This window comes from Staurois parvus, unplaced genomic scaffold (genome assembly GCF_062004578.1).
Source record: "Staurois parvus isolate SC_StPar_1 unplaced genomic scaffold, SC_StPar_1.0 ptg000172l, whole genome shotgun sequence".
NCBI classification, from domain to species: domain Eukaryota; kingdom Metazoa; phylum Chordata; class Amphibia; order Anura; family Ranidae; genus Staurois; species Staurois parvus.
In genome coordinates this window covers 10,071,496-10,098,173 of record NW_028317968.1, presented here as the reverse complement: position 1 = coordinate 10,098,173, position 26,678 = coordinate 10,071,496, and the positions used below count along the sequence as shown (strand labels likewise).

Below are 26,678 nucleotides of genomic sequence, written 5' to 3'. Positions count from 1 at the left end.
GTATCGCAAGTATTTAAAGGGGCAGACCCCCACTGGTATTCCCTGTCTGAGTCTGGCACCCAAACAGACTTCCAATATGTACTATCCCATACTGATCGCCTCCCATCATCGACCAAATGTGTTTCGAAGGTGCAGAATCCTTTTTCATTACTTAGACCTATCTCCCATATGTTCAAACCCCTTTTATTTTGGCAAAAAAATAAACATTTAAAACATGATAAAACAGTCAATATTAAAATCAATATTCAGACATTTCAGAACAAGGGTTCCCAAAGGATGTATCCTTTCCCCTTCCTTTAGGTCTAGCAGAGCCATTACATCTCCTCTCTATTTAGCCATCACTTTCTGTATGGACAAAAATTTGAGACTTCTTATTGTGCCTTTACAGATATTCCTGACAAGTTCTTCAGTCTGTTTGGCTGGAGTTCTCTTTGTTCATCCCACATACTGTTGCCAAAATATACATTACATTAGGTATATCACATGGGAACTACCACAGGTCAGGAACACTTTATTTCTTATTCTCTACTGATGGTATTAGATTTAAACTTTTGAATATTCCCCGTTACCTTTATTGTGTTTATAGCCGGAGTACCCATGACATCATCTGAAACCTTTCTCCCCTGTCTGGTACGTCCTTCTTGGCTTTTTTTCTTGTACATAACTCTCTACTAACATGTCCTTCAATGTAGGAGCCCTTTTAAATACAATCTTCAGTTTAGGGGCAATATATTCTTTCTTAACTATAGGCTTTTTTCACAGTAAGTGAGTACAGAAAAAGGGCTCTCTTCGTCCTACTTCCTAAATGCTTTTTCCATCAGAATTGTGGTTCTATCAGTCTTTATGTCTTCTGCATAAGCCTTTTCTATCATTTCAGGCTCATACACACTTTACATACATACCGGTACATACTAAAAATCTTTGTTTCAGCCGCTTCAACTGTTGAATGAAAACTTTGTCATTAGAATAGTTCAGCATTTATCAAAGAAATTGCCCTTTTTGAATCCCTTTCTGCAGGGCTGTTCTAAATGCTCTGTTGGTACAGAAGGAATACAAACTGACGTTTAATCTGCTGTAAATATGAGCCATAAGTGGTTTGAACCACATCCAAACTGCATGACATGTGAAAAAACATTGCTTCCTATGGTGCCTGTTCACATACAGTATGTCCGGTCCACTAGCAGTGCTGATTGAAAAAAAGTAATGTCCGATTTCTGAGCAGTGTGGTCCGGTTCAGGTGCGGATTACAGGCTATTGACTTTTATGGGAATTGTTTTTAAACTGCACATGTAATCAGTGGTGAACAGGATAAAATCCTATCCTGAACATGATCTAAACCTGTCCTGAATCTGATCTAAACCTGGCTGGAACCGCTGAACAACTACTGTATCAATTAGCTGTGAAACCTAAGCTTCAATCCGCTCTGCACATGTGTGAATCAGTACTAAGGCTGCCTCTGCATTGGAACCATAGTTTTAAGGGTCATCTAGTGAAAATACAATCCAACAACACCACATTTTTGACATACATCACCATGGCACCACAAGATACTTGTCAGCAGCCCAAGAAGTTTAACCTGGTCATGACCATCTTTGCAGTCTTCATTCTTGCTGCAGAAAACTGGCAAGGAAATATCCTGAGTCACTAGACCTGGGATAATGGTCTCCTCACCTAGATATCTCCCAGCTTACTCGTCAACAGTGGGAAACACTGGACATTGACCTGGCAACCTCTAATCACAACCACAAGATGGATAGGTTTATAGCCATTGGGTGCAGTTCTGTCAAGGTCCTACCTTTTCCCAGAGGTTATGTTACTCCATGTGCTGGCATCCATCTTGGATTTCTGCTGAGCATGGTGGGAATCTTTTATGCCTTCAGGTCTCTGAGGTCCATCCCCCAGAGGGGTGTGGCTGAGTACATATAAGCCTGTGATCCGCACATGCTCTTTGCACTTGTGTCTTGTGTCTTTGTCTTGCTACAGCTCTGTGTATACTCTCGTGACTCTTCTGGTATCTGACTCGGCTTGTGACTAAGACCATTCTCTGTGTTTTCCTTTAATCTGACCTTCCGTTGCTGAACCCGGCCCGTGACCTGTGATTCTCTGTCTACTGTTCTGTACTGTTTTGTCCCGTTGTTGTCGACCCGGCCTGCCTGACTACGCTATTGTCATTCTTACCAGCTACACGCCATTGGCGGCGGCCATTACCGCAGCCGGGGTGTCTCGGGGGCCGCGACCTGGTTCCTGACTGCGTCAAGTCCATCCCCACCATCAGGGGCCCTGGTGAAGGGCAGCCTGGGACTTAGACTCCGCGCCCTGAGGGACTTCGGTCTGTTGGTGGTGGTTGTCGTCAGCCAGTTCGTTACCCTGCCACTAGGCCTACCTGTCCGTTCCACAGCCCTGACAAGTTCTACCTGAAGTACATATTTTTTTCATTAACAATTCCTGCTCAACATTTGCAGTGAAAAAACCTGGAGAGCATTCTAATAATTTTGATCGCTCTGGACTTGTCAAGAAGTGTCTAATACTCTTACTTGGCTTGCCTGGTTGCAGACATGATGTGGCAGCTCACATAACAACCTGGCACCGCTGTTTCAGGGCCTGGTTCAACATCCAGATTCTCAGTTGCTTTCCATTACTGGCATGGTTATTAGATTTACTGGTTACTGTAGGTTAATATGGTTTACTGGCATGGTTATTTTAATCAGAGAAATGCTTTATTGAACAATAAACAGGTTTCCAGAGCAAGCACAGACTCTCATGACAATAAACCAAGCCATTAATCAACATAAACACTTATCATAACATAACCCTGGCACAAGAAATAATACATTCATATAACGTCAAACAATGCCTTACATCCTATTGACCCACTAGACATTGCAGAAGTCTGGTCATCGTCAATTCCAATGGACATAGACCTGGTGTATTTAGCCAGTTTGCCCATAGCTTTTCAAATTTACTTGGGTAGCCCCTTCGCTGGTTAACATATCGGTCAAATCTAATAGTGTCACCTATATTTCTAACCCTTTTTTTACAGGGTGGGTCAGAGGACTTCCAGTGTTGCAATATTTATTTTCAGGCCCGAAATAATATCTTGGAAATTGCCTCCCTTGTAAATTCCCAGTAAATTCTTGACTTCCTACAGAATACCCAAAACACAACATCTCAGAGTCAAGTTGACATCAAAGTCAAGTGGAATATTAGACTGGAACACATTGTTAAACATGTCTACCACCCCTTTCCAAAAAAAAAGATGTAATTTGGGGTACCACCACAGTATATTAATCATATCCCATGAGCTCTTTGACATCTGCTACAAAGTGGGTCTGTTAAAATCCACATTCTATACAGCCTAGGTGGAGTATAATGAATATAATTGTGAACGTTTTCGAGAGACACTAACTAGGAGCAGTTGCAAAGCCTCTTCCTATTGATCCCCTATTACTTGGCCTACATCCTTTTCCCACTGCACCATTATTTTCATAGGATAGTCCTTAAGAAATTCTGTCAGTAACATAATATATCGTTGATATATGAAGCCTTTAGAGGTTTCCATAGAATGCATGAGATTAAATAATGGAGTCCTTGATATATGCCAAGGGGGTGATTTCTACCATGCTTTGGGATCATTACACTTCTTTTTGGCATACCAAAAAGGTTTAGGTGATCTCTGAAAACCTATCTCTTCAGAGAAGCCTATCCTGCCCTCAGCTAATAATGGAATCTTCTACTCCTCCTACCAGTCCATCCCCCACAGTTACTACCTTTTGTATCACTAGCCCCTCCCTCTTAGATTGCAAGCTCCAAGGATCAGGCCCTCCTAACCCTCTTGTATTGAACTGTATTGTTGCTGTATTGTCTCCCGTTATATTGTAAAGCGCTGAGCAAACTGTTGGAGCTATATAAATCCTGTATAATAATAATAATAATAATAATAATAATAATAATAATAATACCAGAGCAGAAAGAGCTCTTGTTCTGATCAGATGTTTGGAATGAATGTGCAAGGTAACAAGCCTACAAAACTCAGCTATTTTTATGTAAAAGTTCACTATGGGTGGGTACTATTTAACATTCCAAGACAAATATATATATTGATTCAGGTCGGATAGCAACCTGCCCTGTGATTTCTGCGAAAGGGAGTATTGCCAACAGAGAGTAAATATATTTAAAGCAGTATTAAGACCAAAACTAAAAACATAATATATTGCAGCTTACCAATCCTTAGATGTGGGTGCTGCATTCCTTTTCTTTTTTTTAAGTGCTGTTTACACATATGTGTATTGGATGTGGTTTGAGCCACATCCAATCTGCATGATGTGAAATAACATTGATGCCCATGGTGCCTGTTCACATATGTCTGGTGCTCTGGCAGTGTGAATTCAGTGAAGACTTAAAAAAAGTACTGTCAGATTTCTGAGCAGTGCGGTCCGGTTCAGGTGTGGATTACAGGCTATTGACTTCTATGGCAATCGTTTCTAAACTACACATGTCATCAGTTGTGAAACAGATAAAATCCTGACCTGAACCTGATCTAAACCTGTCCTGAGCCGCTGAACAACTACTGTGTCAGTAAGCTGTGAAACCTGAGCTTCAATCCGCACCACACGTGTGAATTAGCTCTAAGGCTTCTTTCCTTCTGTTTTCACCTGGGGATCTGACCAGTAACACACATCCTGTATTAGAGTGCCCAAACTCTGGATGGAGGAGCAACAAAGACACCTCAGGACAGCAGCATTTTTAGTCTTCGGGGAGGGTAGTGTTACATGCAATATCAGATTTAGATACATTAGCAAATTGAAGTAAAATTACAGCTAACACTCTTTAAGCAGTTACAGCAACAGTTTATTGCCTTTGGGATAAAGGTGTTATATAAATATATAAAATCTGATCATTGTAAGCGACCCTGTCAGTGTTAAAAGGTTTGTCTCATTCCTCTAACTGCTACATCTGCAGGACAGCCTTTTCTGTTGAAAAGCAACAATCACCAGGTGAAAATGAAAGAAAGAAAGCCTATAAAAGAAAAATGATGCAGTGATCACATCTAAAAATTGGTAAGCTGCAATATATGACATTTTAGGTTTTGGGTTTAATTTGGGGGAAAGAGAGTGTTATATGTACTAACAAATTTAGATACACTAGCAAATTGAAGCCATACTCCAACTAGCTCATTTTAAGCAGTTACAGCAACAGTTTATTTCCTTTTGGGATAAAGGTTTCACATAAACAAATATAAGTTGATCATTGTAAGCACCCTGTGAGTGTTAAATTATTTGTCTCATCCCTCTAACTGCTACATCTGCAGGACAGCTTGTTCTGTTGAAAAACATCACCAGGTGAAAATAAAAGAAAGAAAGCATGCACTGACAGAAGGGTATGACTGCTAGGAGGCCTAGGCACATTGTCCTTCACTATGCATGACAACTGCCATTTCCCTGCCTCCTGTTATTGTTTACCTGCTTTCCAATTAACTTTCTAGGTGTGTACGCGATACTATTGGCCTCCTTTTCACCTTCCTTTATGTCACAGACCATTCTGTTGTAGTATTAGTCTATCAGGCCTTAGTTGCCCTTTATAGTTGATGTGGAGCATTAGATACTATGTTGATTTACCCTTTCATTCCATGATTGTATTCATAATGTTTAATGAGGCTGGTGTATTAGATTGTGAACATGATGTTGTATCGCTGCATACCACTTGTAATAGAAATGCTGGGTGCAATAACTAAAAACAAGTCATATACACACACACAATCAACATGTAGTCATACAGGTACCTTTTAATCAGCTTTTAAACCATTACATATTCTACGTATGTGAAAGACAATCTACCAAATGAACACCTGCCCTGGCACATCATAGCTTTCACCCAGCACTCCAAGAAATAACAATCCAACTGCAATATTCTTGCACTGTCAAAACCTCCACTTTTATTATCACACAACACACAGGAGGATATATCTTATAGTCATCACAATCTGCATAATAACACACACCAATAAGAATGTGAGCATTACAGCATGAAATAGACACATCATTTGACAGCATCACAGCATAGAGTTAATACATTAGCAAAGCTATGTTTGAAGATGGAAGGAACAGATCCCATCAGAACCACACTGCCCAAGGGGTCACGGGGAAGCCGTAGGCGCGACCAGTCAATGAGCCCATATAGCCTTTGCAAAAATACCAGCTTCAGAGCGTCCTCTGGCCACTAATGGGGGCTTCTACCTGGTCTCGCCTAGACCTCCACCTTTTAAACCAATTTTCTGGAAGCTGCCCAATAGTGGGCGGGCACCACACCCACCACAGGAGGAGCTAGCAGAAGGGTTCCGTGAGGATAACAGAGTCACGTTCAACCACCATATTCATTATCTGAAAAGTCAAACTTTTGCTTCTTATCTCCCCCAAAACTTCTTCTCATCTACCCCAGACTTAAGGATTTTTAACTTCTCAAGCAAGTAGACGTCTTTAAACAGGTTTTTATCTCCTAATCTCCTAATGTGAGGTTACTAGATGTCATAAACACGTTCAATTTCCATAAACAAGTTTTTATCTTGCTCTCAGCAGAATATCTTGTGACTCTGTTCCTTTGGCATGGAGAAATGACACATCAGTCACCTCTCATGCCCCTGACATTTGGGTAACAATGCTTTATTGTAAAAATGACCCAAGAAACAAATGGTCCAAGGCCAACACATTTCATAGGCATTACACTGCTAAATAAAGATTTTTTTTAAAGCCTATAAAGAAAACTGATGCAGTAATCACTTCTAAGAATTGATAAGCTGCAATATATTCCATTTTTGGCTTTGGGTTTAATATTGCTTTATTGTTTTCTTTCCAGTCTTCTGCATTTACTGGATAATGAAGGAGCAGAAGGCGTCTAGTGTTCTTTTTACTCTCTCATCCAGTCAGTATTTTCCTTGTCTACGCATGTGCACTGTAGTAGAACATGAATTGCTGCTAGTGCTTGCCCTTACTCTGCTGGCGTGCTGCTGTACTAGGAAATATATGTAGAATGCTGGAAATAATACAAAGTCAGGTCCTTAAACTACTGTTCTTCCATTTAGAAATACTATAATGATTGGTGTTTTTATATCTGTCTAGAAAACAGCTCTAAATATGTTCTAGTTCATTAAATAGGTTAGAGATTTATTAGTGAATAAACATTTGGCTGCATTTGTCCTTTAGTGACTGCAGAGCAAACAACCCAACATTGGCATGTTCTTGAACATAGATAACGATTAAACATATAAAAATAAGGATGTCTATGGTAGATAGAAGAGGGGACTCCTTTGATGCGTTTAGAGTAGCTGTTGGAGTAAATTAGGCAGGTAATCATGTGAGAAATGGCAGCACTGAAGGAAAATAATGCAGTGACACTTATTCTACTCTTTTCCTTCCCTGCAGATCAGCATTAAATATTAATTCAATGCATTAGCAGGCATTTCATGATCTCATACAGTTCTACCTGCTATTTCCACTAGAACTACAATAATTTTCTGTGAAGCGATACCTTAGAGGTTAATTATGGCAGTGGAATTGGAGACATAGTATTCCAAAGTGATTGCTCCATAGATAAAGAGATAATATATAAGAATTTATGAGCATGAGTTTTCTTGTATATTTCCCATAATATTTATTATGAAATTATTTTGCTGGCATTAAAAGCTCATTTAAGATTGGTTTCTCTTTTTCCAGCTAGCAAGATCCTATTTTAAAAACGTGTACACCTTTTAGCTTGAAGTGTACGTAAATCCTAGCAATGAACATATAATATTTGTCCCCTTTATGTCTGTTAATTATACAGTTGAAGGAGTTTTGTCATACAGCATCTGCTCTATAAGTGCAAAAAATCAGTTTATCTTGCCTGAAATCTAGTGACAGGTTTGTTATCAGTTAGTATTGTTGAAGATTCTTTTTGGACTGTATTAGGGAGATGAGGGGAGGGGGGAGATGTTCTGTAGTCCTAACACACCTTCTGTTCTATAGTGACAATGCAGCTTCTCCATAGAGACAGTACAGTGAGTGAGCATTGTCACCCTAGGACAGGAGGTTTGTTACTGGTAGGATTACCAGATAAAAATTAAGAAAAAAAAATATCTCTAAGGACTGGTGAGTTCTGGTAATATAGATAGATAGATAGATAGATAGATATATAGATAGATAGATAGATAGATAGATAGATAGTGGGGAAAATAATTAGTTGATCCCCTGCAGATTTTCAAAGTTTGCCCACTTACAGAGAAATGAAGGGTTTATCATTTTTATCATAAGTGTATTTTAAATGATAGAGTCAGAATATCAACCAAAAATCCAGCAAAACACGCTACAAATTTTATAAATTGAGTTACATTTCAGTGAGTAAAATAAGTATTTGATCCCCAAGCAAAACATGACTTAGTACTTGTTGGAGAAACCCTTGTTGGCAAGCACAGAGGTAAAATGTTTCTAGTTGGTTAACAGGTTTGCACACATCTCAGGAGGTATTTTGGTCCACTCTTCTTTACAGATTTACTCTAAATCATTAAGGTTTCTTGGCTGTCACTTGGCAACTCGAAGTTTCAGCTCCCTCCATACATTTTCTATAGGATTAAGGTCTGGAGACTGGATAGGCCACTCCAGTGGTATGACCAATACCACTTTAAGCTTGCTTGCTGGCCAGGAGGAATGTGCAGGACACAGTTAGCAGAGAGAGCAAACTTTGGCTGGAGCTTTTCCTTCCAGAGGGCCCAACATTCCATAGTATCTACTAGATTTTAAAGTTGCTGCGGGTATATATAGTTATTACACTTCAAGATGCCTGCACTTAACACCTGCAGCAGTTTTTCGGATCTTACACTTGAGGTTACTCTACACTCAAATTTTTTATATAATGCAATAGATGCAATATATTTAAATATAAATAGAATGTACCTTCTATTTCTTCCTTCCTTCCCTCCTTCCCTCCTTCCCTCCTTCCCTCCTTCCCTCCTTCCTTCCTTCCTTCCTTCCTTTCTCTCTCTCTCTCTCGTTCTTTCCCTTTCTCTCTATCGTTCTTTCCCTCTCTCTCTCTCGTTCTTTCCCTCTCTCTCTCTCGTTCTTTTCCTCTCTCTCTCTCTCGTTCTTCCCCCCTCTCTCCCCCCCTTCTCTCTCTCTCTCTCTCTCTCTCCCCTTCTCTCTCTCTCCCTCCTTCTCTCTCTCTTTCTTTCTTTCTTCTCTCAAAGGCAAGCTTTTTTCTACTATTTTCAGACAACATTTTCTAGAGTGGCTACATTTGTTCTCCATGCCCCGTATATATGAACATAGCCACCCTCTCCTGCTCGTTGCCAAGATGGACTACATGTCTTCTTGTAGACACATTCAGCTTTATGGGAATTTCAGTTCTAGAAATAATGGCACTGCTTACTCTACATTAGTAGAATGAGGTGAGAGGCATCAGTGGAGAATAGGGAGCATGCACAGTATAAATAAAGAAAACTATTGAAAACAATGCTAAGAGATTAAAAAATATATCAATTGATATTTTAGAACAATTGGTGTATAAAAATGTGTTTAGTATTACTTTAAGACAGTGTCCCTTTAAACATAAAAACAAAGCAAAAATGTTACCATATTGGTTGATATGTGCATTTTTGAGTGTTAAAATATTGACAGAACATGCATAGCTTCGTACAATCTGTATTGTTAAATGCAAAATTGTAGAGGACAGCTGTAATAATGTATACTGTATTGTGTATTGACCCAAATATCCACCTTACTGATATCAGACCACTGAAGCAAGGATTCTAATTTGTTATTACTGAACTGTGCATTACTAAAAAAGTCAAAATGTATGAATTTGTCTGTTATTTTTTTTTAGGTGTTGAACAGAGTTGGAACTAGCTTTGCTGCAAAAGTGGAACCATTACCTAATGATCCTAAGGAAAGGCAAATGATATTTAAGCTCCTGGGAAGGGACTTTGTAGAAAAACATTTTAGTAAATATCCAAATAATCCTACCCTGCTGGTAAGTAGCAATAAAGTTTATGGCAGTGAATGTTTGTGAACCTGAACCAACTTCAGAGTCTCTGCTCCAGCATCTATGTCCCTCATTCGGTTATATTCCACTGAGGGTGCAGGTCAGGCTAGGAGTCCATCCTGACTCCATATAATCAGCAGAACAAGGAGAGAAATCTCATTCACTGCACACCATGCATGCCCAGCATGTAATGGGTGATAGCAGCCTCAGCCTAACTCCATTCAGTCCACGCCCCCCCCCCAACATGTTTCACCCCGTCCATGGGCTTAGTCATGAAGGTAAGGGTGACCATGACTAAGCCTAGTGGTTGGGGCGAAACATCTCAGGGGGCATGGACTAGATGGAGCTAGGCTGAGACTGCTATCACCTATTACGCTGGGCTTGCATGGTGTGCGGTGGCTGAGATTTCTCTCCTTGTTCTGCAGAGTGAATTTTTGTTTGCTAATATGATATAAATGTTTAATTTCCTATGACAAGTTCATTGAGATGTGTGGAATATGAAACCTTTACATTTCAATAGATCTTGGCTGGCTTCATACACTGTCCACCTTAAAGTGGACCTGAAGTCAGAAATGTTTAAAGGAAGCAGAGAGGGGTAATGGTGGACTTAGACTGAATAGTTACAGTAGGGCCCTTGTTATCATGCCATCCCATTATCATGACATCTCATTCTCATGTGATGGCAATACACAGGACATCCTGTATCCATTTTAGGGCTGCTTCAGCATTTCTATGTCTGATCTCTAAAGTGAGGCAGACGTGGAAACAGGAACCCTTGCACAGTGCTGCTGGTCACTAGTGTTTAAGATACAGTCAGTGTCATGTTACTTTTAATTAAAGCACATTCATGGTCTAATGTAAAAATAGGATGTTGGGTTAAAACTAAGCCTGTTAAAGTTGTTATATACTAATTGAGACTTCACCACATTATATTGCAGTACCTAAAGCTGAAGGTATTTTTTTTCTTTTGGTCCAGACCAATGTACATATGCATATCTCATACATGAATTTCTCTGAATGGTGACACTGCCAAGCGTGTGAGCAAACTGCTGTGGTTACTACAGTTGTGCTCAAAAGTTTGCATATCCTGGCAAAAATTGTGAAATTTTGGCATTGATATCGAAAATATGACTAATCATGCCATAAAATGCTTTTATTGAAGGATGATGATCATATGAAGCCATTTATTATCAAGTAGTTGTTTGGCTCCTTTTTAAATCTTAATGATAACAGAAATCACCCAAATGGCCATGATCAAAAGTTTACATACCCTGGAATGGAAGGTGACACTCATGGGTTAAAATGCCAACTAGAGGTTAATGTCCCACATCTGTGGCTTTTTAAATTGCAATTAGTGTCAGCGTATAAATAGTCAATGAGTTTGTTAGCTCTTACGTGGAAGCACTGACTAGGCTAGATACTGAGCCATGGGGATCAGAAAAGAACTGCCAAACGTCCTGCGTAACAAGGTAATGGAGTTTTGTAAAGATGAAAAAGGACATAAAAAGATGTCCAAAGCCTTGAATATGCCAGTCATCACTTCCACTAAGAAGTAGAAAATTGAGGAACCTCTGGATACCAAGCTAAGTACAAGTAGACCAAGAAAGATTGCAGCCACAACTGTCAGAAGAATTGTTTGGAATACAAAGGGAAACCCATGGGTAACCACAAGAAAAATACAGGCTGCTTTGGAAGAAGACAGTGTAGTTGTTCTGAAGGCGCACAATATAATGACCCTTGAAGAAAAATGAGCTACATGGTCGAGGTGCCATAAAGAAGCCTTTACTGTATCAATGACTCAAAAAGGCCTGGTTAGGCATGTCAAGGTGTTGTCAGGCATGTTGTAACTGGGATTTTTTGTGGCATTGGTGCAGTAAAAGCTTCTTCCTGGCACCTCGACCAAACAGCTCATTTTTGTTTAAGTATCATCGTATTGTACTCCTTAAAAACAACCACACCATCTTTTTCCAGAGCAGCCTGTATTTCTTTTGAGGTTGCCTGTGGGTTTTTCTTTGAATCCAGGACAATTCTTCTGTCAGTTATGGCTGCAATCTTTCTTGGTCTACCTGACCTTGACTTGGTATCAAGAGATAACCGAACTTTCCACTTCTTAATAGGTGATTTAACAGTACTGATTAGCATATTCAAGGCTTTGGACATCTTTTTATGTCCTTTTCCATCTTTATAAAGTTTCATTACCTTGTTAGGCAGGACTTTTGACAGTTCTTTTCTGATCCCCATGGCTCAGTATCTAGCTTAGTCAGTGCTTCCACGTAAGAGCTAGCAAACTCTGAAACTGACACTAATTGCAATTTAAAAAGCCACATATGTGGGACATTAACCTCTAATTGGCATTTTAACCCGTGTGTGTCACCTTGTGTGTCTGTACCAAGGTCAAACATTCCAAGGTATGTAAACTTTTCATCATGGCCATTTGGGTGATTTCTGTTATCATGAGTTAAAAAGGAGCCAAACAACTTTTTGATAATAAATGGCTTCATATGATCATCATCCTTCAATAAAAGAGTATGGTATGGTATGATCAGTTATATTTTCAATATCAATGCCAAAATTTCACAATTTCTGCCAGGGTATGCAAACATTTGAGCACAACTGTATGTAGAATTGCGGCCACTAAGCAACGGATCTGGAATACTGCTGCTACAGTGGGGAAAATAATTATTTGATCCCCTGTAGATTTTGTAAGTTTGCCCACTTACAAAGGGTCTAAATGTTTTATCATATGTGTATTTTAAATAATAGAGACAGAATATCAACCAAAAACCCAGAAAAAACACATGATACAAATGCTATAAATTAATAAAAATTATAGACCCTTCATTTCTTTGTAAGTAGGCAAACTCATAAAATTGCAGGGGATCAAATCATTATTTTCCCCACTGTATCACTGAAGTAGTGTCAATGACTACGGTGATTTACAGCTTACACAGGGATCAGTCAGGTATGAGATATGCATACATACATTTGCCCAAGCTGGACCAATGTAATTATGCAAAAGAAAAAAAAAAATCATACCTAAACTTTTTAAAAGACTGATGGCATATCTGCATATCAGTACCTAACTGCATGAACAATTTTTGCCTGTGCCCACCCTCTCCACTACACTGTACTAAATGACAGCATGACTCTCGCAGACTACAATAGTGGAATATCTTGTTAAATCAAATGAGATCACATGTTGATGAAAGGGGGTGGAGGCTACAGCCAGGAACAATTATTCATGCTTTCTAAATTAGAACTAAAGGAAAAACTTTGTTTTTTAATTTTAGAAGAAGATAAGAGATCTAACCCTGTTTTTTTTGCTATGTGTGGTAAAGAAAAAACCCTGATAAGTGTTCTAATCTCTCCACTCTATCCAAAACTACAAAAAAAGTTTTGAATGTAGATATATACATTGGTCCTGACACATAGAGGCATGGGGTCATCATATAAAGTCTGTTGGACTGAAAGAGTTGTAGTTTATTACTGGCTTATGTGGCCATTTTTAATACAATTAGAGTGCTTATATGGGTTCTTCTTTTAAAGATAAAAAAACAAACTAGTATTGTAATGTATGTGTAAAAGCATGTGAGCCAATCTCCTATGGTCTCTTTTTTGGGGTCATCAGTAGATAACTCTCCTCTCAGGGTTTCGGTATCTCATACCTTTTGCTGCTGGGAAGGATACCTTAAAAACCCCAACGCATTTAGGACAACATACTGTAAGGCCGGCCATAGACAGTTTGAATCCTGACCAGTTATTATTATTATACAGAATTTACAGTATATTGCACCAACAGTTTGCACAGCTCTTTACAATATAAAGGGAGACAGTACAGATACAATACAATAAAAAACAAGAGGATTAAAAGGGCCCTGCTCAAAGGAGTTTACAATCTAATAGGGTGGGGCAAGTGTTACAAAAGGAGGAGTTTTCAGGGATGAGAGATGAGTTTTCAGGGATCGCCTAAAGGCAGCCAGAGTAGGATATAGCTGGACAGATTGAGGTAGAGTGTTCCAGAGGATCGAAGAGGCTCTGGCAAGGTCCTGGAGACCTGCATGAGAGGAGGAGACAAGGAGATTATGAGAGGAGTGGAGAGGACGGTTTGGGTAATGTTTGGAGACAAGATTGGTGATGTAGCTTGGGGCAGAGTTGTGAATAGCTTTGTATGTTGTTATTTTGAATTTAATTCACTGGGCAATCAGAAGCCAGTGGAGGTATTGGCAGAAAGGGGTGGCAGACATCGAGTGGTTGGTAAGGTGGATGAGTCTGGCAGCAGCATTCATGATAGACTGAAGAGGGGATAGTCAAAGTGAGAGATAACAAGGGAGTGAATGAATAGCTTGGTGGTTTCATTAGTTAAATAGGGGCCAATTGTAGAGATGTTACAGAGGTGAAGCCTACAAGCTTTTGACAGCGATTAGATTTAGGGTCGAAAGGATAGGTCAAAGTTCAGGATTACACCTAGTACCCTGGCATGAGGGGATGGACTGATGCATTATTGCATTATCGATCTTGATGGAAGAAACATGGAGGGGGGGGAGTAATATCAGCTTGGCTTTATAGAGATTTAGAGTGCTTACATGGGTTCTTCTTTTAAAGGTAAAAAACCCCCGAAAAACTAATATAGTAATAGTATGTGAGCCGATCTCCTCTGGCCTCTTTTGCAGCAGGACCTGGCCAAGATTCAAGGCATGTATCGGCAGGATGTATGTACTCAGGTTGATTGATCAATCAACTTGGGTACAACCAGCCTTCTGGATTTTACATGATTATCCACTAGCAATCTTCACTGTCTGCTCCTGCTCCCCCTCCCTGCTGCTGGGAGAATATAATGGCTCAGTGGAAGGGTTTCCCTGTCAACACTGAACCCATGGTTGCAGGGAAGAAATTCACTCAGTGTATGGCCTGCCTAAAACACACTCTAATGCTGCAGACTGAGGATGTGAGACAAATTATTTTTTTTCGTTTTGGATAGGCTTGAAAAGAGTAAGTTATTATGTCAAGTTTGTATTGCTATCTATAACCCTTCCAGAACAATTTCAACTTACTACCTGCTCCTATAATAGCAGCACAATACATGGAGGATTTCTACTACTACTACTTCTACTACTACTATTACTACTACTTCTACATCTGTTACTAGTGCTATGTGACTTCTTGTTACAGGGCTCACAATCTAAAAGAGTTTCTCTTACTTCCAAGTTTTTTCTTTCTCGTCCTGACAGAAAGTGTGGAAATAGCTCCCTATTTGGGCCACATATTGCAAATAAACACCTCCTAGAGTTTATATGCCTTTCCAGAATGGTACAAAATAGAAAGAAACAGCTGTTGCCTGAGTTAGGCTTTAAAGAATAGAGCTAAAAAGAAAAATACAGTGATTAAGATTGGAATGCATTTTATTATATTTTAAACCCTCTCTGATTGTTTAAATGCATTTTGTAGAAATGTGTAATGCTGCAGGTGTCCAGACCAGTGGGTACTAAACACATCTTGAGAGGCTATCACAAGAAACATTAAGGTTGGCTAGGAGTCAGCGATTGGAGAAAAATTGCTTTCAGTTATTCTTTTCTTATCTATCTATTTGTACACTTTTTTTCTACTACAATATAGTAAATTATGGTTGCATTTTATTTTGCTGTGCAATTATTTCTCTTTTTCTCTTATTTTAAGCATCCTCCAAACATAAGTAAGGTTGAATTTGAGAAACTGGAAAAAAATAAACAAATCTGGTTGTCGGATCTTTGGACAAAAACAGCAGAGCAAATGGGATGTTATCTTTCAGGTTTGGAAAACATAGCCATTGTGGTATTAAGAGTGAATAATAACTAGATAATAAGCTTGAAAGAGCAGGGCCCTCTAGCTCCTTGTGTTTTGCATTGTATTGTTACTGTACTGTTGCATGTTCTGTCCCCCTTTGTACAGCGCTGAGCAAACTGTTGGCGCTTTATAAATGCTGTATAATAATAATATAATAAAGATAAAGACGTGTACGCTGTCATTTACGTGTAAAGTCCATGTTGTCTCCTCACAATCAAGGAAGCATTTAATCTGTCCAAGATAGGTATCTATAAAAATAAATTCTCAAACATATGTAAAGAAGACAGGGAATTAATTTATTTTACACCACAACAACATGGGCATAGCGTAAATATACTTATTGTTTATAACAAAAAAATATAAAAACTTTCCTATCAGAGCAGTCACATTGATGCCGCTATGTAACATGTTCCCATCAATGTGACTAGTCTGATGGGAAGGTTTCCATATATTTTTTATATAAACAATAAATATTTAAATTTGTCAAAATTGTTTTGGTGCATTCATTCCCCATCTTCTTTACCCATCTTTGGAAATGTATTTTAAGAGTTAATGATCTTTCTTAATTATGTGGAATCAAATTATTAGCTTCCTGAATATTTTCAGTAAATGTTAATGCTACCAGGTAGTGTAGAATGTTGATATTAGATCCCTACCATCTTTTAATTTTAATTTAGAATATATAGCACAACTACTATACATCCTATATAGTCAGACTAATGCTAGTATGCTAATTTTGCTCTATTTTTTGTAGGTGACCCTGCTAAACTCTCTGCAGAAATGACACAGTTTGTCAATCATACCTTTAATCTAGTTGAAAATAAGATGGATTTGATCTTGGCACCTAGTAGCTTGAGCAATTGCCAAAGTAATGTTGCCAAAATGATGGTAAGCAAAGAATATTTTACTTTCATTTATTTACTCTTTTGTAATTGATATACAACAGTTAATTAGGGTTCCTGGCAAACAAATATGTACAGATAATACCAGATCTACACAGTATTTACTTTTAAATTTTCAGGACTACTCTGGAATGGATAATGAGCTGTTAGCTTGGAGATCATTCTCAAGGAGACGACAGACAAAATCTGTGGAGAGTAAAGATTTATCTTTTGCAATAGACAAGGCAGAGAGATTCACATTAAACAAGTACAAAGGTAATCCATTTTATTTAGCTTTGTGAAACTGGAAATATGAGTGATGAATTTACATTTCTTGTTAGTTTGATAATTTATCCTATTGATTTATTAGTCTGAGGAGACTATTAAGAGATCAGGTCATCTATTTCTAAATAGACTAGCAGTAATACACTTTAAACATTTCCACCATAAATCATTCCCCCATCTTTCAACATTGATCACTGTAACCAAACTATCTAGGTTAAAGCACACTTCACATTCATCCACAGCACAATTTTTAACTTTTGGCACAAAAATGTAGCAGCTAATTTCTACAAAAGAAAATATATACTGTATTTACTACATGATATTCTACCTAGGTACTCTATAAGCCAAAAATTAATTTATGAGCACCATTGCAAATATTTTTATTAGCATTTTAACATTTTAGGTTTAATTCAAAACCTCAGTCACTTCATGTGTCCCAACTGGAGATATTCATCTCAATCCTGTATGGTTACTGGGATTTCTATGCAACACAGTTCTGCAAAAACAGTACAACACTACATTCTAATACAGAATCCCTGTAGTATACAATATTCATTTATTTAACAAAATATTGAACATGGCAAGAGCCTTTTTACTTTTTTTCTAAGAAACCTTTTCTTAATCTTGGGTGTGTGTATTTGTACTACTTCTGTGTTGTGGGGAGTAGGTACAGAATCCAGGGGAACCCCTTTACCAGTTTATTGGGTATATGTTTGCAATTTACCTGACTCTCTAATAACACATACGCTATATTGCCAAAGTATTGGGACACCCCTCCAAATCAATGGATTCAGGTGTTCCAATCACACCATGGCCACAGGTGTATAAAATCAAGCACCTAGGCATGCAGACTGCTTCTACAAACATTTGTGAAAGAATGGGTTGCTCTCAGGAGCTCAGTGAATTCAAGCATGGTACCATGATAGGTTGCCACTTTTGCAATAAGTCTATCCGTGAAATTTCCTTGCTACTAAATTTTCCACGGTCAACTGTTAGTGGTATTATGATAAAGTGGAAGGAACTTGGAACAGCAGCAACTCAACCACGAAGTAGTATGCTATGTAAAGTGACAGCACATGCTGATGCGCACAGCGCGCAGAAATCACCAACTGTCTGCAGAGTCAGTAGCTAAAAACCTCCAAACTTCATGTGGCCTTCAGATTAGCACAACAATGTGTAGCGAGCTTCATGAAATGGGTTTCCATGGCTGAGCAGCTGCATCCAAGCCTTACATCACCAAGTGCAATACAAAGTGGCAGATACAGTGGCGAAAACCACGCTGCCGCTGGACGCTAGAGTAGTGGAGCGACAAATCCCACTTCTCTGTCTGGAAATCTGATGGATGTTTCTGGGTTTGGCAATTGCCAGGCTGCATTGTTCCAAATGTAAAGTTTGGTGAAGGGAGGATTATGATGTGGGGATGTTTTTCAGGGGTTGAACTTGGCCCCTTAGTTCCAGTGAAGGGAACTCTTAAGGCATCAGCATACCAAGACATTTTGGACAATTTCATGATCCCAACTTTGTGGTAACAGTTTGGGGATGGGCCCTTCCTGTTCCAACATGACTGCGCACCAGTTCACAAAGCAAGGTTCATAAAGACATGGATTAGCGAGTTCGGGCTGGAGGAACTTGACTGGCCTGCACAGAGTCCTGACCTCAACCCAATAGAGCATCTTTGGGATGAATTAGAGCAGAGACTGCGAGCCTGGCCTTCTCATTTGACATCAGTGCCTGACCTCACAAATGTGCTTCTGGAAGAATGGTCAAACATTCCCATAGACACACTCATAAACCTTGTGGACAGCCTTCCCAGAAGAGTTGAAGCTATTGTAGCTGCAAAAGGTGGGCCAACACAATATTGAACCCTAAGGACTAAGGCTGGGATGTTAAAGTTCATGTGCATGAAGGCAAGCATCGCAATACTTTTGGCAAAACAGTATAAATCTTTTTGTTTTGGGTCACCAGAGACTTGTTTGTGAGTGACAAGTTGGTGCTATTTAAAAAGGGGTCTGATGTTTGGGGTCTCCTTGCATAGTAATGGCTTTCTTTTCACTGAAATACTAGTTTGTATGTCTAGAGTTCAGTGCCTACATGCTGGCTAAAAACCTCCATTTGAAAACAATTTTCCGACAAGGCTTATGGCTAGCTTCAGTTTGTTTGTATGTGATTTTGGAGCTTTAAATGTTCATTTATTATTTACAGTCAGGTCCATAAATATTGGGACATCGACACAATTCTAACATTTTTGGCTCTATACACCACCACAATGGATTTGAAATGAAACAAACAAGATGTGCTTTAACTGCAGACTGTCAGCTTTAATTTGAGGGTATTTACATCCAAATCAGGTGAACAGTGTTGGAATTACAACACTTTGCATATGTGCATCCCACTTCTTAAGGGACCAAAAGTAATGGGACAGAATAATAATCATAAATCAAACTTTCACTTTTTAATACTTGGTTGCAAATCCTTTGCAGTCAATTACAGCCTGAAGTCTGGAACGCATAGACATCACCAGACGCTGGGTTTCATGCCTGGTGATGCTCTGCCAGGCCTCTACTGCAACTGTCTTCAGTTCCTGCTTGTTCTTGGGGCATTTTCCCTTCAGTTTTGTCTTCAGCAAGTGAAATGCATGCTCAATCGGATTCAGGTCAGGTGATTGACTTGGCCATTGCATAACATTCCACTTCTTTCCCTTAAAAAACTCTTTGGTTGCCTTTGCAGTATGCTTTGGGTCATTGTCCATCTGCACTGTGAAGTGGTGTCCAATGAGTTCTGAAGCATTTGGCTGAATATGAGCAGATAATATTCCCGGAACACTTCAGAATTCATCCTGCTGCTTTTGTCAGCAGTCACATCATCAATAAATACAAGAGAACCAGTTCCATTGGCAGCCATACATGCCCATGCCATGACACTACCACCACCATGCTTCACTGATGAGGTGGTATGCTTAGGATCATGAGCAGTTCCTTTCCTTCTCCATACTCTTCTCTTCCCATCACTCTGGTACAAGTTGATCTCGGTCTCATCTGTCCATAGGATGTTGTTCCAGAACTGTGAAGGCTTTTTTAGATGTCGTTTGGCAAACTCTAATCTGGCCTTCCTGTTTTTGAGGCTCACCAATGGTTTACATCTTGTGGTGAACCCTCTGTATTCACTCTGGTGAAGTCTTCTCTTGATTGGTGACTTTGACACACATACACCTACCTCCTGGAGAGTGTTCTTGATCTGGCCAACTGTTGTGAAGGGTGTTTTCTTCACCAGGGAAAGAATTCTTCGATCATCCACCACAGTTGTTTTGTGTGGTCTTCCGGGTCTTTTGGTGTTGCTGAGCTCACCGGTGCGTTCCTTCTTTTTAAGAATGTTCCAAACAGTTGTTTTGGCCACGCCTAATGTTTTTGCTATCTCTCTGATGGGTTTGTTTTGTTTTTTCAGCCTAATGATGGCTTGCTTCACTGATGGTGACAGCACTTTGGATCTCATCTTGAGAGTTGACAGCAACAGATTCCAAATGCAAATAGCACACTTGAAATGAACTCTGGACCTTTTATCTGCTCATTGTAATTGGGATAATGAGGGAATAACACACACCTGGCCATGGAAGAGCTAAGAAGCCAATTGTCCCATTACTTTTGGTCCCTAAAAAGTGGGAGGCACATATGCAAACTGTTGTAATTCCTACACCGTTCACCTGATTTGGATGTAAATACCCTCAAATTAAAGCTGACAGTCTGCAGTTAAATTACATCTTGTTCGTTTCATTTCAAATCCATTGTGGTGGTGTATAGAGCCAAAAATGTTAGAATTGTGTCGATGTCCCAATATTTATGGACCTGACTGTATGTCCAAAGGAAGAAAACACAAAGATAATGTTAGGAAAAGTGGACTTTTCTTGTGATTTTTGGGATAGGGAATATTTATTCACTTTTTGTTTACCTTTGATTGTATTATTGTAGTATTTTAATGATAGAATTTTATTTGTACCTTGTCACAAGAATTATTGGTGTTATTATTAAAATTGGGAGCACCACATAATATGTACTGATATATCTATATATTTGCGTCTGATTGGCCATTCCAACATTCTTTCGTCTTAAAGGAAACTTTGATTTTTCAGAAAGTTTTTATACTCACTGGTAACCAAAAGGACCTTTAAAATCATTGCCCATTTTGCTGTCAGCAGGGGTAATGGTCTTGCATTTTCTACTAGTGATTTTTTTTTTCCCTGAAAGGGTTTTGTTATATCTAATATTGATGCAAAATGTAAATAAGTGCAAAATGTACCTGTTTCAATTGTTGTCCCCCTTTCTTTAGATTGTAAGCTCCACGAGCAGGGCCCTCCTGTTCCTTCTGTACTGAAATGTATTGTAATTGTACTGTCTCCCTTGTATTGTAAAGCGCTGCGCAAACTGTTGGCGTTATATAATAATACCAGTTGATCTTGCCAGCAATCTTTTCAGCTGGTAACGATCTGTGCTCTTGGCTCATGCTGCATTTTTTAATTTACACTGTTCTCTGCTATTTTTGAAGAGTGTAGAACCCTCTTCTCTCTGGAGAAAAGGAGGATGTTTTTGTGGTCATGATACAGTAGGTTGAGTGTTGACACAATAGGATAGGAAGAGTGATACAGAAAGTTAACATAAAGAGAAAACCGTTTAGAAGACAATTCACACCAGAACGTGGTGCGGGAATGGCGTATTCAGTGCGTCTTTCCTGAACCACACTAAAAATGCACTGCCTTTGCGATCTGCTACGGGTGCCAATGTAATATTAATGGCACTACAAACACAGATCGCAAATGCAGTGCATTTGGAGGCACCAGATTGCATGGTACCATAGTACCATAGTACCATAGGATATATTGTGGCCCGTTCTGGTGCAATTTTAACCTTTTCTAAGAAATGGGTTGCAAAATTGCACCACACAGGAACTCATAGGAATTTCACAGGAACATATACTGTGTTCCTGTCTGATCCCAGGTGTGAACTGGCTCTTAAACAAAAAAAAAAAAGAAAACTAATGCAATCACCACATCTAAGGACTCATTAACTTAAAAAAAATTACTTTTTACTGCTGGGTTGGGTATACTTTCCCTGACCAAAGAGGACCAAATAAGAGAAGTTTATTATTAGAGCTTATATACTTTGATTCAAATGTTTCTGTTCTTATTTGTAAAATTATAATTATTGTAATAATAGTGCTCACAATCCAGTAGCCTAATGTGCTGTTCCCATGTCACTATTAATTCTTCCCTAGCTTCTAGAAAAAAATATATAGATACCTGCATACATTAGCACAATCAGTCATTTGTTGAAGAAATCCCATTGGCTCCTATAATATGCACATGCTTAGTAAAGCCTATAGGTCCCAGAGAAATGTGGTTAGCACAAAATACCTGCAACATTTCATCATCTCTTTTTACAAAAAAAACTGTGGCTTTTCCTTCTTTCCCTCAGATTACATAAATCAACCACTAGGTTGCTATGACAAGATGTTGAAAAAACACATTACATAAACTCCTTTTTCAATGTCAGTCCTCCCAATTTCTGCAGCCTGTGTAATATAGGAAAATTAGAAGTATGAAGATGTATAAAATTAGTAACTCCTGGTGACAAATCTGACCCAGTTTTAGTATATATCCTTTCAAATCTAATCTGTAAATCCTTACTCTTAGCAGGCAAGCATTAGCATGTCACCAAGTTCTTTTTAGTTGATCTAAAAAAAGGCTCTCGAGCTGAGCACAATATTACAGATGACATTGGATGTTATTGTGGACAAGCTTACGTAAGACAATTGATGTCACTAGAAGATAAAGCACATTGAGAAATAGAAGAACAGCGCAATAATATATTTCTTTTTTAACTCTACTCAGTTACGAGAAAATTAACTAATAAAAGGCATTTAACAGATTGTCTAATTACATTTTATATTATGGTGTGATAATTATCTAAAGATCCCTTTAGTGTTTTATTTTAATCCTTTAGCTGTTGTCTGAACAGTCAAAGTAATTTAGGCAGATTAGAAATTTAAGTCTCAAATCTGTCATAATACTAAAATCTACCAATTTTAAAGCAAGCCTGTCCTAAAGGTAATATGTAGGTTGCCATTACTGATCTCTTAAATGAGAGTGGCCTGGCTGCCCCGATCTAGTATCTTTAATATTTTCCGAGTTACTGATCCAGAACAAGCGTGCAGATCAATTGTTTCAAATTAATTCTAACTTTACTTGTGGCATACTTGTTCTCCGTAAGTGACAAATTTATTGAAGCCATTAGACTTGTAGGATAGCCAAGCAGCTTGAGTTTTCAAAAGGAGGTTAGCAAAAGTCACCCCCATATTTTTCTCAATACACATCTTTGAAAAAGCACTCTTAATTGAAAAAAATGTCAGAGATGATTGTGGATTACGTTTCTCATGGCTATGAGCATCAGCAGATTGCTTCTGAAGTCAAGGTACCTGAAGACATGAGCATTCCACATTCAACATGCCTGTAGACATAATTGAACGTTACACAAATTGGTCCAATTAGATTGGATTGTTCACAGGTGATTTTGCAGACATGTTCTGGTCAATAATTTTTTAAAGAACATTTAAAATGTTACTAAATCCACAACAGTAAAATCAGTCTGTATATGCATTAAAGCATGCTTGTTATACTCATTGTGGAACCTAAGGGGTTACTCCTCCAGAAAAGAGGTGGTTTGATCCTGTCTTCTCTGGTCCTCTTCTTTTTCTATTGTCCCCAATCCATCTGCTGATAGTACAGAGCTCTAGGAGTCACTCTGCTCATGTTCAGTTTAGTGTGTATTGCTAGAGAGTTTTTTTTCTTCCTTGGCAGGTTGCATGTGATCAGCATGTGATCAGCACAGGGCCAATCAGCACATAGGGTAGCCTCATAGGATAGTCAAAGCAGAATTAAAACTCCTCCTACAGTCTTTAACCAGTACTCAGCTGGACACTGATAGAAGTCACATAACTGCTATATAATGCTGATGAGAAAAGGTATTTAGCAGTTTATATTTACTAAAATAATTGCATTTCCATGTTGTGTGTACTGTGGCAGACCAGATATAGTGAATGCAGGGTCCTGGGTTTAGTAATACTTTAACTGACTCATTTGGAATTTACTCTTTTTATGGATACGGCCCTCCCATGATAAGGCTAGTACCAATGGGGTCTACAGAGTGCATGGACATACCTGCTCAGCCTTGTTTTTGTACCTATAGCTCTCACAAATATTCGTTGCTTGAATAATGACCACTTTTTGACTGGATTCTTCACATGGTACCCATAAAAATCTATTTGCATATACAGTATTTCCTTTGAATTAATATCATATAGGACAATGCCATTTCTTACACTACGGTACCCTTATATGTGTGCGCTTAATGTTTTTGCATTTGTGTGTATGTGCGGGCAGGGAGCTTTAATAATAATGGGGTTTTTTTGTTAATTTTTTTTCAGTTTTCATTATTTAAACATGTTTTGGTTTTGTTTTAGCTTAATTTTATTGCTGTCACAAAGGGGCTGACAACTGTAGTTGTTTATTCTAAAACCTATAGTTTCCCTTCACCTTAGTTTAGTGACATGCTTGTTTTGTTTTTGTTTTTTTTTAATTCATATTTCACATAGCAGAAAGCTATATTTTGTTGTACAGTCTTTAAAAACATGAGTATAGAATAAACATGACAATTGGTAAATGCACATCAACCAGGGTGTTGTACATTTTAGCATAGGGTATGTAGAAATGGAGAAGATGAGGTCAATGACAAAAGAGTAAAATGAGAGAGAATGAGAAAGTGGTAAGAGCAAATATGGTGCAATTGCAGGAAGATGTAAATAGCAGTGGCGTCGCTATGGGGGTGCGGACCGCACCCGAGTGGCACCCACCAGAGGGGTGACACCAGGCCAGGCCCCATGGGCAGCGTCCGCCAGGCTGCTTGTATAAAGACAGCCACAACCTGTGCAGGGAAGACTACTGCGATGCTCAGCATCACTAGGAGCACCTGACAGCCTTGCAGCCAATAGACAACTCAGGTTGCACAGAAAAATGGGTGGTGGCATACTGTGATTGGCAGCAGCACAAGCCATGGAGATCACAGACTGATCTAGGGCTCTGCCTGATGCATCTCCATGGATGCAGCAGAGCCAGCAGGCTGGTCACATGCCTGAGAGAGAAACAGACAGGAGCGTCAATGGAGGGGTATATGAGAGGGATATGGAGGGAGGACTGAGAGACATGGAAGGGTATATGAGAGGGATATGGAGGGAAGACTGAGAAACATGGAGGGGTATATGAGAGGGATATGAAGGGAGGACTGAGAGACATGGAGGGGTATATCAGAGGGATATAAAGGGAGGACTGAGAGACATGAAGGGGTATATGAGAGGGATATGAAGGGAGGACTGAGAGACATGAATGGGTGTATGAGAGGGATATGAAGAGAAGACTGAGAGACATGGAGGAGGGCTGAGAGACATGGAAGAGTATATGAGAGGAATATGAAGGGAGGACTGGAAAACATGGAGGAGGACAGAGACATGGAGGAGGACTGAGAGACATGGAAGGGTATATGACAGAGCACTGTGGCAGGCTGGGGGGGGGAGAGCCACGCCAATGCGCCAGCCTGCTCAGTGCCCTACTGCCTGTCCAGCTGTCACTTCCCAGTGGCAGGGGAAACAGTGTTACATAAGAAAAAACATGTTTTACACCATGTTTTAACGCACCATGTGACACCAACTGTAGTGACGCAACTGGTAAATAGGGAGCATTCAGTGTTGCAATGTAGGAAAGGGAAGGTGGAGGGAGAAGTGGGGATTGAGGGAAGAGATGAGCTACTAGGTAAGTGGGGAAGAGGAGAACAATGGGAAGGACAGGAATGCTAAAACCCAACCCCCCCCCCGAGTTATTCGATGAGGGGACAATGGTTTCAATTACAGCTGAGCATTGTGGCCTTACCCTCACATGAGAAGGTGAAGGTGTTCCAGTTGAACCACATAGCAAAGTGGATTTAATGGTTATTTGGAGAGCAGAGGATGAGGTCTTCCATCTTCCTGATTTCCTTCACCTTATTGAACCACGGGGTTTGCATATTTTTTTTATAGATCTTCAGGAGGTTTTCTTGTCTTCAGGAGGTTTCTCCACTTACAGGGGCAGAATGGTGGGAGGAAGTAGAGACATGGAGGGGGACTGAGAGGCATGGAGGGGTATATGAAAGGGTTATCAAGGGAAGACTGAGAGACATGGAAGAGGACTGAGAGACATGGATGGGTGTATGACAGAGCACCGTGGCAAGCTGGGGGGGTGGGGGGAGCCATGCGGTTGATGCGCCAGCCTGCTTGGTGCCCTACTGCCTGCCCTGCTGTCACTCTGCAGTGGCAGGACAAACAGTGTTATGTGGGTTAGAAATTACTGGGAGGGGAGGGTGACACCATGTTTTACTGCACCAGGTGACACCCACAGTAGTGACACCACAGGTAAATAGGTAGCAATCAGGGTTGCAATGTAGTAAAAGGAAGGTGGGGGAAAGGTAGGGGAATGAGGGAAGGGATGAGCTACTAGGGAAGTGGGGAAGGGAAGAACAATGGGAAGGACAGGAATGCTCCCCCCGCCCGAGTTATGCGATGAGTGGACAACGGTTTAATTAGAGCTGAGCATTGTGGCCATATCCTCATTCGAGA

General features: G+C 39.5%; 1 protein-coding gene across 1 annotated transcript in view; it reads left to right on the top strand.

Moving 5' to 3' along the window:
- Positions 1–26,678, top strand: part of LOC149462635 (uncharacterized) — a 460,266-nt gene that overhangs the window by 20,522 nt on the left and 413,066 nt on the right. Inside the window, exons 2-5 of the mRNA XM_089676647.1 lie at positions 9,847–9,993; positions 15,679–15,790; positions 16,580–16,698; positions 16,847–16,982. Coding sequence (XP_089532773.1) covers positions 9,847–9,993; positions 15,679–15,790; positions 16,580–16,698; positions 16,847–16,982 — 514 coding nt within the window. The remainder of the gene's footprint in view (positions 1–9,846; positions 9,994–15,678; positions 15,791–16,579; positions 16,699–16,846; positions 16,983–26,678) is intronic.